This window comes from Eschrichtius robustus, chromosome 16, assembly GCF_028021215.1.
Source record: "Eschrichtius robustus isolate mEscRob2 chromosome 16, mEscRob2.pri, whole genome shotgun sequence".
Lineage (NCBI taxonomy): Eukaryota > Metazoa > Chordata > Mammalia > Artiodactyla > Eschrichtiidae > Eschrichtius > Eschrichtius robustus.
This window is the reverse complement of record NC_090839.1, coordinates 24,551,301-24,565,076: the sequence shown is the minus strand read 5'-3', so window position 1 is coordinate 24,565,076 and position 13,776 is coordinate 24,551,301. Positions and strand designations below refer to the sequence as shown.

The 13,776-nt window shown below is 36.5% G+C and overlaps 1 protein-coding gene and 1 non-coding gene across 3 annotated transcripts in view; one reads left to right on the top strand and one right to left on the bottom strand.

The window, feature by feature from the left end:
* The window catches only part of TRPC4AP (transient receptor potential cation channel subfamily C member 4 associated protein), a 74,731-nt gene that overhangs the window by 52,224 nt on the left and 8,731 nt on the right, over positions 1 to 13,776 (bottom strand). For both annotated transcript variants that reach the window (XM_068525300.1, XM_068525299.1), the window contains exon 2: positions 430 to 558. In XM_068525300.1, the coding sequence (XP_068381401.1) occupies positions 430 to 558 (129 nt within the window). The remainder of the gene's footprint in view (positions 1 to 429; positions 559 to 13,776) is intronic.
* Positions 10,919 to 11,047, top strand: LOC137750795 (small nucleolar RNA SNORA11). Its single transcript, XR_011070580.1, has one exon. It is a non-coding gene; the product is annotated as a small nucleolar RNA SNORA11 (small nucleolar RNA).

Below are 13,776 nucleotides of genomic sequence, written 5' to 3'. Positions count from 1 at the left end.
CCATCCCTCTCCCAATCACCAGGCCCAGTCCCTTCATCTTTATATGCTAGTCATAATTATCAACAGCCACAAGGCTACTTCCTTGCACCTTCAGCAAATGGGATCTTTTAAATCCTGTTGAAACAGAATGTAACCTAATCCCAGGGCACAGGCCTCCTTAATTAAGCAAGCACTGATACAAAACAAATGTGAATAAAACCCAAAAGTATACACACAGGAAACTTAATGGTGATTATCTCTGGGTGGTGGGGGATTATTGGTGATTTTTATTTTCTTCTTTGCACTTTTTCTGAACTTCCCAAATTTTCTATAGCTTATGCAATAAAAACAGGCTACTTTAAAAAGTAGGCGGAAGAAGAGAAAAAAAACAGACATCTTGTATCATCTGGAGACCCTGAATGCAGTCCCTCCAAGTCCCCTAACAGTTACCTTGAGGATGTTCTGGCACTCAATGAAGTCACTGTGGAGGTGGCTGGTTGCATACAGCTTAAGGAGCAGCTGAGGAATTCCATTCCATTTGGACTGTTTGTCCCTCTCCGTCAAAAAGGTTTCAGTGAACTGTGAGGCAAAAGAAAAAAAAAAAGAGGATAATTTTACTGGTGAGGAAAGAACTACTAGCATATACAGCAAAAGAGAGCAGCTGGCTCCCAAACCCACCCAGGACAAATAATTCAAAGGTCTTTCTAGAAATGTTCAGAAGTTCCCCAACAGCCTGCAAGATAAAAGTCCAGCTCCTTGTTTGTGATACACACCCTTCCTATTCTATCACCTACTTTCCTCTCTAGCTTCATCTCTTTCCCAGTGCCCACTCTAGGCTCCAGATGTACATGTTCTCTCTCTGTGCCTCTCTGCACATGCTCTTCCCCTGCCTACAGAGCTGTGTACCTGTATATATGGTATGCCACCTGTGCGGGGAGAAAATAAACCTAAGGTGGGGGCAAGGGGGGTAATTATTTACACACACACCCATACAGTTGACCCTTAAACACAGGTTTGAACTGCGTGGGTCCTCTTACATATGGGATTTTTTTCAATAGTAAATACTACAGTACTACCCAATCCACGACTGGTTGAATCCGCGGGTGCAGGGAAACTGCAGGTATGGAGGGCCGACTCAAACCTATACATGAATTTTCAACTGTGGAGGGTCAGTGCCCCGAACCCCCTGTATTGCTCAAGGGTGAACTCTACTGCCACAGAACATCTTTGGATGTCTTTTCTATCTGGAAAGCTCCTTCTCCTCCCTGACTTTTCTACCCAGAAAGCTCTTTCTCCTCCCTGTCTTTTCTACCCAGAAAGCTCTTTCTCCTAAATGCAAGCCAAAAAACCAGAAATTTTCCTTGATAGGCCTTCCCCTCTCTCCTTTCTAAGAGTCTGGGGCCTTATCTAACATTTATCATATTGTATCATAATTACTGGTTCATTTGTCCACCCCTCCTGTAGACCACAAGCTCCTTCAGAGTAGGTACCAAGCTGTGTTTATTGTGCACACCTTCTTTCTCTCAAAGAATGCTAGGCACAGATCAGACACTCAGTAAATGTTTGAAGGCATGAGCAATAGCCTAGTCTAATGACAGGTTCATTAATCAATATGGCAGTATCTACTTTGGGGACACAGCATTATCAGGTGCCAGAAGTGAATTATTTTCATGTACACTTGTCCCTCAATTAGATCAAAAGTTCACTGTAATTTATTACAGGACATGCAGGTCTTCAATAACAGCCTATCCGGACGCATATCAGTCCTATGACCTTGAACTCAAGTCCCATTATTCTTCCTGAGCTTGTTTTCTTAGATTGTAAAAATAAGATAATACAGGGGTAATGGGAGGTAATGAGATGTTTGTGAAAGTAATTTGTATTAGGGTGAGCCATAGGAAATTACCACTTTCGTAGGTCTAAATGATTATCAGAAATTTTATATACTTCAAGCAAGCTCAAATCAAGGCAAGCCCCAAAACTATGAAAAAACATCTTTCCCTTCCTTGAAAGAAAGAGAAGACAATAATGGTTTCATGGGACTCAGCAAAAGCAGTGCTTACAGACAAATTTATAGCTATAAACATTTATATTAAAAAGGAGAGAGGATCTCAGATGATCTTATCTTCCCCCATAAGAAACTAGGAGAAAAAAGGAATAAACCAAACCCAAAGCAAGCACAAGGAAATTAAAAAGATCATTGCAAAAATAAGTGATATATAGAAAAAAAAATAACAGAGAAAAATCAACAAAATCAAATTTGGTTCTTTGAAAAACCAACAATATTGAAAATAGTTACAGGGACCAACTTACACTGACTCAACTATATTCAGGAATGAAAAAGGGGACAATACTACCAATTTTAAGGAAATAAAAAGGTTTACAAGGAAGTACTAGGAGCAACTGTATGCCAACAAACTACATAACTTAGATGAAATATACAAATTCCCAGAAAGACACAAACAACAGAAACTAACTCAAGAAGAAATAGAAAATCTGACATACCTACAACAATTAAAGAGATCAAATCAGTAATTTAATAGGAAAGGAAGAAATGGAGGGAGGGAGCAAGTAAGGAAGAAAAGAAACTACCCACAAAGAAAAGCCCAAGTCCAGATGCTTCACTGGTAAATTCTACTGAACATTTAAAGAGAAATTAGCAAATACTTCACAGACTCTTCCATAAAACAGAAGAGGAGGGAACACGTCCCAACTCATTCTATGAGGCTACTATTACCCTGATACCAAAACCAAACAAAGACATTAAAAGAAAACTTACAGAACAATATCTCTGATGAATATAAACACAAAAATGCCCAGCAAAATAGCTGATCCTTGAACAACATGGGGGTTAGGGGTGACAACTGCCCATACAGTTGAATTTTACAATCAGCCCTGTATCCACGGTTCCACATCCACAGATTCAACTGCAGATCGTGTAGTACTGCAGTAAGTATTTATTGAAAAAAATCCACGTATAAGTGGACTCATGGAATTCAAACCTACTGTTCAAGGATCAGCTGTGCCAGCAAACCAAATCCAACAATATGTAAAAAGGATTATACAACACGACAAAGCAAGATGCATGTCAGGAATGCAAGGTTGGGTCAAACATGAAAACTAATCAATGTAATCAACCTGATAAAGGGCATTAATCAAAATTCCACAGCTATCATCATAATTAACAGTGAAAGCCTGAAAGGCAAATATATTGTAAAGGCTGAGGATCAACCACTTAAATAAGCTCTATGAAGATTAAAACACAAAAAATTGTAAAGTCAACTGTAACTATAATAAACAATAAAGGGATAAACATAAAGATGTAAATTATGACATCAAAAACAAAATGGGGGCTTCCCTGGTGGCGCAGTGGTTGAGAATCTGCCTGCCAATGCAGGGGACACGGGTTCGAGCCCTGGTCTGGGAAGATCCCACATGCCACGGAGCAACTGGGCCCGTGAGCCACAATTACTGAGCCTGCGCTCCGCAACAAGAGAGGCCGCGATGGTGAGAGGCCCGCGCACCGCGATGAAGAGTGGTCCCCACTTGCCGCAACTAGAGAAAGCCCTCGCACAGAAACGAAGACTCAACACAGTCATAAATAAATAAATAAATAAATAAATAAAAGAACATGAATTTCAAAAAAAAAAAAACAAAAAAAACAAAATGGCAGGGAGAGGAGTAAAAAAAATGTAGATCTTTTAGAATGCATTTGAACTTACATGACTATTAGTTTAAAACAAGTCAATACAATTATAAGTCAACATATATGAACCTCACAGTAACCACAAATCAAAACCTAAAATAGATACACAAACACTAGAGAAAAAGGAACACAAGCATGCCACTAAAGAAAATCATCAAACCACAAAGGAAGAAACTAAAAGAAGAAAAAGAGGACAGAGGAGAACTACAAAAACAACCAGAAAACAAGTAACAATAGGGACTTCCCTGGTGGTACAGTGGTTAAGAATCTGCCTGCCAATACAGGGGACACAGGTTCAATCCCTGGTCCAGGAAGATCCCATATGCTGTGAAGCAACTAAGCCCATGAGCCACAACTACTGAGCCTGTGATCTAGAGCACGCACAGATACAAAAAAATCACAAGTGAATATTATGATCAGTTATGTGCCAACAAGTTGGACAACCTAGAAGAAATGGACAAATTTCTAGAAATATACAACCTTCCAACACTGAATCAGGAAGAAACAGAAAATCTGAACAGCTTGATCACTAATAGTGAAACTCAATTTGAAATTTAAAAAACTTCCAGCAAACAAAAATCCAGGACCAGACAGCTTCACAGGAGAATTCTACCAAACATATAAAGAAGAAATAATACCTATACGCAAACTATTCCAAAAAATTGAAGAGGATGGAACACTCCCAAATTCCTTCTACCAGGCCACCATTACCCTGATATCAAAACCAAAGACACTACAAAACAAAATTACAGGCCAATATTTCTGATGAATATAGATGCAAAAATCCTCAACAAAATACTAGCAAACCGAATTCAACAATATATAAAAGTGATCATACATCATGATAAAGTGAGATTTATTCCAGAAATGCAAGGATGGTTCAATATCCGCAAATCAATCAGTGATACACCACATTAACAAAAGAAAAGGATAAAAAAATCACATGATCGTCTCAATAGATACAGAAGAAGCTTTTCACAAAATTCAACATACATTCATGATAAAAACTCTTGTCAAAGTTGGTATACAGAGAACATACCTCAACATAATAAAGGTCATTTAAGACAAACCCACAGCTAACATCATACTCAACAGTGAAAAGCTAAAAGATTTTCTTCTAAAATCAGGAAAAAGACAAGGATGCCACTCTTGCTACTTCTACTTAATGTAGTATTGGAAGCCATACCCACAGCAATCAGACAAGAAAAAGAAATAAAAGGCATTCAGAGTGGAAGGAAAGAAGTAAAACTGTCATTATTTGCAGATGACATGACACCATATATAGAAAACCCTAAAATTTCCACCAAAAAACTATTAGAATAAATGAATTCAATAAAGTTGCAGAACACAAGATTAATATACAGAAATCTGTTGCTTTTATATACACTAATAATGAACTATCGAAAGAGAAAACAAGAAAACAATCCCACTTAAAATCATACCAAAAAGAATACCTAGAAATAAACTTAACCAAGGAGGTAAAAGACCTATACTCGGAAAACTATAAAACACTTATGAAGGAAATTAAGGATGATACATAGAAATGGAAAAATATCCTGTGTTCTTGGATTAGAATGATATTGTTAAAATGTCCATACACCCAAAGCAATCTACAGATTTAATGCAATCCCTATCAAAATACCCATGGCATTTTTCACAGAACTAGAACAAATTCCTAAAATTTATATGGAACCACAAAAGACCTTGTATACCCACAGCAATCCTGAGGAAAAAAGAACAAAGCTGGAGGTAACATACTCCCTGATTTCAGATTATACTACAAAACTACAGTAACCAAAACTGCACAGTACTGGCACATACATGCAGACACATAGATCAGTGGAACAGAATAGAGAGCCCAGAAATAAACCCCCACACTTATAGTCAATTAATTTACAACAAAGGAGACAAGAATATACAATAAGAAAAGCCAGTCTCTTCCATAAGTGGTGTTGGGAAAACTACAGCTACATGATAAACAATGAAATCTGTAACACAACACTGTAAACCAGCTATACTTCAATAAAATAAAATTTTTAAAAATTTGTACATTTTCTCACACCGTATAAAAAATAAACTCAAAATGGATTAAAGACCTAAATGTAAGACTGGAAACCATAAAACCCCTAGAAGAGAACATAGACAGAACACACTTTGACATAAATCATAGCAGTATGTTTTTGTACCAGTCTCCTAAGGCAAAAGAAACAAAAGCAAAAATAAATAAATGGGACCTGATCAAACTTAAAAGCCTTTGCATAGCAAAGGAAACCATCAACAACATGAAAAGGCAGAACCTACTGAATGGGAGAAAATATCTGCAAATATATGACTGATAGGGTATTAATATCTAAAATATATAAACAGTTCATACAACTCAAATCAAAAATACAAACAACCCAATTAGCACAAATTAGCAGAAATTAGCATAACATTGTAAATCAACTATACTTTAATAGAACAAATAGAGGAAAAAAATATAAACAACCCAATTTAAAAATGGGTGGAAGACCTAAATAGACATTTTTTTCAAAGAAGACATAAACACGGCCAAGAGGCACATGAAAAGATGCTCAACATTGCTAACCATCAGAGAAATGCAATACAAAACCACAGTAAGATATCAGTTCACACCTGTTAGAATGTCTATCATCAAAAAGTCTACAAATAACAAAAGTTGGGGAGGATGTGGAGAAAAGGGAACCCTAGTACGCTGTTAGTGGGAATGTAAATTGTTTCAGCCAGTACAGAAAACAGTACAGAGGTTCCTCAAAAAACTGAAAACAGAACTACTGTATGATCCAGCAATTCCACTCTTGGCTATATATCTGAGGAAAACAAAAACACTAATTCAAAAAGAAACATGCACCCCAATGTTCATAGCAGCACTATTTACAATAGCCAAGACATGGAAGCAACCTAAGCGTCCATCAACAGACGAATGGATAAAGAAGATGTGGTATATATATACAACAGAAAACAAGGTTGCAGGATACAAAATCAATATACAATATACTCAGCAATAAAAAAGGATGAAAGGACCTAGAAGGTATTATACTTAGTGAACTAAGTCAGACAGAGAAAGACAAATACTGTATATTACCACTCATATGTGGAATCTAAAAAATAAAACAAATGAATGAATATAACAAAACAGAAACAGACTCAGATACTGTGAACTAGTGGTTACCAGTGGAAAGAGGGGAAGGACAATAAGAGATACAAACTACTATGTATAAAATAAATAAGCAACAAGGATATTTTGTACAGAACAGGGAAATATAGCCATTATTTTATAGTAACTTTAAACAGAGTATAATCCGTAAAAATACTGAATCACTATGTTGTACACCTGAAACAATATGATACTGTAAATCAACTACACTTCAATTTAAAAAAGAAAAAGAAAAAGAAAAACTGGGGAAATCTGAATAAAGGATGGACAAAAGTTCAGGACCAGATGGTTTCAGAGGCGAATTCTATCAAACATTTAGAGAAGAGTTAACACCTATCCTTCTCAAACTCTTCCAAAAAACTGCAGATGGAGGAATACTCCCAAACTCATTCTATGAGGCCACCATCACCCTGATACCAAAACCAGACAAAGATATCACAAAAAAAGAAAATTACAGACCAATATCACTGATGAACATAGATGCAAGAATCCTCAACAAAATACTAGCAAACAGAAACCAACAACACATTAAAAAGATCATACACCGGACTTGCCTGGTGGTGCAGTGGTTAAGAATCCGCCTGCCAATGCAGGGGACACAGGTTCAAGCCCTGGTCTGGGAACATCCCACATGCCGCGGAGCAACTAAGTCCATGTGCAACAACTACTGAGCCTGCACTCTAGAGCCTGCGAGTCACAACTACTGAGCCTAAGTGCCACAACTACTGAAGCCCACACACCTAGCGCCCATGCTCCGTAACAAGAGAAGCCATCGGAATCAGAAGCCCACGCACTGCATGAAGAGTAGCCTCCACTCGCTGCAACTAGAGAAACCCCACACGCAGCCAATAAATAAATAAATAAATTTATGTATATATAAAAAAAGATCATACACCATTATCAAGTGGAATTTATCCCAAGGCTGCAAGGATTCTTCAACATACGCAAAACAATCAATGTGATACACCATATTAAAAATTAAAGAAAAAAAGCATATGATCACCTCAATAGATGCAGGAAAAGATTCTGACAAAATTCAACACCCATTTATGATAAAAACTCTCCAGAAAGTGGGCATAGAGGGAACCTACCTCAACATAATATAGGCCATATAAGACAAACCCACAGCAAACATCATTCTGGTGATGGTGTGGGTGAAAAACTGAAAGCATTTCCTCTAAGATCAGGAACAAGACACAGATGTCCACTCTGGCCACTACTATTCAACACAGTTGGAAGTCCTAGCCACAGGAAACAGAAAAGAAAAAGAAATACAAATTGGAAAAGAAAAAGTAAAACTGTCACTGTTTGCAGATGACATGACACCATCCATAGAAAATCCTAAAGATGTCACCAGAAAACTATTAGAACTAATCAATGAATTTGGTAAGGTTGCAGGATACAAAATTAATGCACAGAAATCTCTTGCATTCCTCTACACTAACAGCAGAAGATCAGAAAGAGAAATTAAGGAAACACTCCCATTTACCACTGCAGCAAAAAGAATAAAATACCTAGGAATAAACCTACCTAAGGAGGCAAAAGACCTGTACTCAGCAAACTATAAAATACTGATGAAAGAAATCAAAGATGGCATAAAGAAATGGGGAGATATACCATGTTCCTGGATTGGAAGAATCAATATTGTGAAAATGACTATATTACCCAAAGAAATCTACAGATTCAATGCAATCTCTATCAAATTACCAATGGCATTTTTCACAGAATTAGGACAAAAAATCATACAGTTTGTATGGAAACACAAAAAAGACCCCAAATAGCCAAAGCAATCTTGAGAAAGAAAAATGGAGCTGAAGGAATCAGGCTCCCCAACTTCAGACTATACTACAAAGTTACAGTAATCAAGACAGTATGGTACTGGCACAAAAACAAATATACATCAATGGTACAGGATAGAAAGCCCAGAGATAAACCCGCACATGTATGGTCACCTAATCTATAACAAAGGAGGCAAGAATATACAATGGAGACAAGACAGCCTCTTCAATAAATGGTGCTGGGAAAACTGGACAACTACATGTAAAAGAATGAAATTAGAATACTCCCTAACACCATACACAAAAATAAACTCAAAATGGATTAAAGACCTAAATGTAGGATCAGACACTATAAAACTCTTAGAGGAAAACATAGGAAAAACACTCATTGACATAAATCACAGCAAGATCTTTTATGACCCACCTCCTAGAGTAATGAAAATAAAAACAAAGATAAGCAAATAGGACCTAATTAAACTTAAAAGCTTTTGCACAGCAAAGGAAACCATAAACAAGACAAAAAGACAACTCACAGAATGGGAGAAAATATTTGCAAACGAAGCAACAGACAAAGGATTAATCTCCAAAATATACAAACAGCTCATGCAGCTCAATATCAAAAAAAAAACAAACTACCCAATCAAAAAATGCGCAGAAGACCTAAATAGACATTTCAGCAAAGAAGGCATACAGATGGCCAAGAGGCACATTAAAAGATGCTCAACATCACTATTAGAGAAATGCAAATCAAGACTACAATGAGGTATCACCTCACACTGGTCAGAATGGCCATCATCAAAAAATCTACAAACAATAAATGCTGGAGAGGATGCGGAGAAAGGGAACCCTCTTGCACCGTTGGTGGGAATGTAAATTGATACAGCCACTGTGGAGAACAGTATGGAAGTTCCTTAAAAAACTAAAACTAGAACTACCATATGACCCAGCAATCCCACTACTGGTCATATACCCTGAGAAAACCGTAATTCAAAAAGACACATGTACCCCACTGTTTACTGCAGCACTATTTACAATAGCCAGGACATGAAACAACCTAAATGTCCATCGAAATATGAATGGGTAAAGAAGATGTGGTACATATATATAATGGAATATTACTCAGCCATAAAAAGAAATGAAATTGGGTCATTTGTAGAGATGTGGATGGACCTAGAGTCTGTCATACAGAGTGAAGTAAATCAGAAAGACAAAAACACACATATATGGAATCTAGGAAAATGGTACAGATGAACCTGTTTGCAGGGCAGGAATAGAAAGGCCGACCTAGAGAATGGACGTGTGGACATGGGGGGGAAGGGGTGGCAGGATGAATTGGGAGATTCGGTTTGACATAAATACACTATCATGTGTAAAACAGATAGCTAGTGGGAACCTGCTGTATAGCACAGGGAGCTCAGCTCGGTGCTCTCTGATGACCTAGATGGATGGGTTCAGGGGTGAGGGAGGGAGGTCCAAGAGGGAGGGGATATATGTACACATACAGTTGATTCACTTCACTGTACAGCAGAAACTAACACAACATTGCAAAGCAATTATACGCCAATAAAAAAAATTTTTTTAATAAAATAAAAAATAAAACGAATGAATATAACAAAAAAGAAACAGACTCACAGATACTGAGAACTAGTGATTACCAGTGGAAAGAGGGGAAGGACAATAAGAGATACAAACTATGTATAAAATAAATAAGCAACAAGGATATTTTGTACAGCACAGGGAAATATAGCCATTATTTTATAGTAACTTTAAATGGAGTATAATCCATAAAAATACTGAATCACTATCTTGTACACCTGAAACAATATGATATTGTAAATCAACTATACTTCAAGTAAAAAAAAAAAAAGAAAAATTGGGGAAATCTGAATGAAGTATGGACTTTACTTTTTAAAAAAGTGAAAGCCTGAATGATTTCCCAAAATGATCAAGAAAATGGCAAAGACGTTAACCCTCACAACTTCTATTTAACATTGTACTAGAGATTCTAGCCACAGCAACAATGCAAGAAAAAGAAATAAGGGCATGCAGATTGAAAAGGAATTTGTAAAACTATATTTACAGATGCTATCATCTTGCATACAGAATATATTAAGGAACCCCTACACACACACACACACACACACACACACACACAAATTATTAGAGCTAATAAATGAGTTCAGCAAGATTGCAGGATACAAAATCAATATACAAAAATCACCTGAATTTCTACACACCTGCAATGAAGAATCCAAAAGTGAAAATAAGAAAGCAATCCCATGGGTGTGCTCAGAGCAGGGGTCTGAAGAAATGGCTCGTCTGTTTATAACACACCCAACAGGAACTTGGGTTCACTGTGACAAGGGGCACAAAACTTGTGGCCTTCCTATGAACAAGTACCCAATATGTATCCCTCTGCACTTTTACGTGGCTACCGGGCAGGACCAGTGGGACAGGGCTCAGTACTGGAAGGAAACCTACAGTATTTAGTGGGGGAGTTTGCCACCTAGAGCCTGTCCGGTCCATGCATGGGTGGGCCATGAGTGGTCTTATGGTCTTCAAGGAAAAAAGAAAAATAGATTCCAACTATATGCCATTCTGGAAAAGGCAAAACAATGGAGACAATAAAAAGATCAATGGTTGCCAGGAGTTTGGGGGAAGAGGGGAGATGAATACACAGAGTACAGAAGTTTTTATGAGTGGTGAAAATACTTTGTATGACATTATAATGATTTTATGTCATCATACTTTTGTCCAAACCCATAGAACGTGCAACACTATTCACTTCATTATAGTGAACCCTAAGATGAACTAGGGACTTTGGTGATTATGATGTGTCAGGGCAGTTCAGCCTTGGTTGAAAAAAAAAAGTCTTAAAAAGAATTAACATGCAGGGTAGACGTTTTTGGCAAAACTTTTGTTTCACTTTTACATACGTATACATATATTTGTGTGTGTTGGATTGTGATATAAAATGTACTTTTTAGATTAAAAAATTTGCAGGCTACTGTATTTATACTGGCAAATAAAAGCACAAATTAATCACAAAAAAAACAAAAAAGAAAGCAATCCCATTTACAACATCATCAAAAAGAATAAAATACTTATGAATAAATTTAACAAAAGGGATACAAGACTTGTACAATGAAACTACAAAACATCATTGAAAGAAATTAAAGAAGTAAAAAAAGGAAATGGAAAGTCATCCATGTTCAAAGATTGGAAGACTTAATATTTCTAATATGGCAATACCCTCAATATTGATTCACTGCAGTTCCTATCAAAATCCCAGATGGCTTCACAGCAGAAATTGACACTACATCTAATAACTACTCGCTACACATTCTTTGCAAGTACACAGAACGTTTACAAAATGACCAGCTGCTAGGCCATAGAGCAAATTTCAACATATTTAAATGAATTGAAATACAGACTATGTTCCCTGACTGCAGTGCAGTCAGCCTAAAATCTGTAACAGAAAGATAATTATAAAACCCTAATGTTTGGAAATTAAGAAATATCTCTTCTAAAAAATGCATAGGTCAAAGAAGAAATCCAAGTAGAAATCTGAAAATATTCTGAAATAAATGACAATGAAAACACTACAGATCAAAATTCGTGGGGTCCAACTAAAGCTATGACTAGTGGCCAGGATAAACTTGATACCAAAACCTGGTGAAAGGAAAATTATAGGCTACTTTCACTCATGAACACAGAAGGATAAAAATCCTAATAAAAAAATTAGTGAATCAAATTTAGCAATCTATAAAAAGGATGAAATTTTGAATCAGAAATTCAGATTTGGTTTAATATTTGAAAATTTTACTCAATGTAATTCATCACATTAATAACACAAGGAAAACAATTATATGAACATCTCAATGCAGAAAAAGCATTCTGATAGAATTCAACGTCATAAACTCAAACTCAGAAAAGAAGTGAACTAATAACAGTATCTACAGAAAATCTTCAGCAAACATCATACTTAATGGTTAAATGTTTAAGGCTCTCCCTCTCAGATCAGGAACATGCCAATTCAATTCACTGTACTGGAGCATCCCAAATAGCACATTTAGGCAAGAAAAAAAAAAAAGATGTAAGATTAGAAAGGATAAAAGCTTCATTTGCAGATATGATATTCGCAGATGATTGTATACATATACAATCCAAAATAATCTAGAGGTAAAGTATTAAAATATAGGAGCAATATAAATGCTGAAGCAATACAAAAATCAATCTTGTTTTTATCTTACAGCTACAGTGAGAAAACGCAATTTTAAAAACACTATTTACAATACCATCAAATCATGTCAAATGCCAAGGAATAAATCTAACAAAAGTTATGCAAGACCACTATATAGAAAACTACATACATAAAACATTATCAAGAGAGATTAAGGGAGACCAGATCAGAGAAAAAGAGGAGTAAGGGCAGGAGAGAGAGAATGAATGTGTTGTACTGAATAGATTGAAGGCAATCCCAATCAAAATTTTTTTGTAAAAATGTACAAGCTCATTCTAAAATGTATATGGAAATGGCAAAGGGGCTAGAAGAGCCAAAGGAATCTTGAAGATAAGTAGGAGAAGCTACTCTTCTGATTCGATATTCTATAACCAAAATCAACACATATAAAGTTACAGAAAATAGGACAATGTGATATCAGTGTACGGGTAAATGGACAGAGAAACAGAACAGACATGAAACAGACGTGAAAACAAACACTACAGAGCACTGGAGGGACAAAAAAGACTTTTCAATAAATAGCAAGTCAACTTGGTATCTCTATTGAAAAGCTCACACCACATCCAAAAATAAATTCCAAGTGGAGTGTATGTTTAAATGGAAAAGGCAAAACAATAAAGCTTCTAGAAGATAAATAGAAGGGTAGGCAAAGATTTATTAAACATAATACAAAAAGCACTAACCATAAAGGAAAACAGTTATACAATGAGTCATATTAAAATAAAGCACTTCTGTTCATCAAAAGATCTTTTTAGGGCTTCCCTGGTGGCGCAGTGGTTGAGAATCCACCTGCTAATGCAGGGGACATGGGTTCGAGCCCTGTTCTGGGAGGATCCCACATGCCGCGGAGCAACTGGGCCCATGAGCCACAGCTACTGAGCCTGCGCGTCTGGAG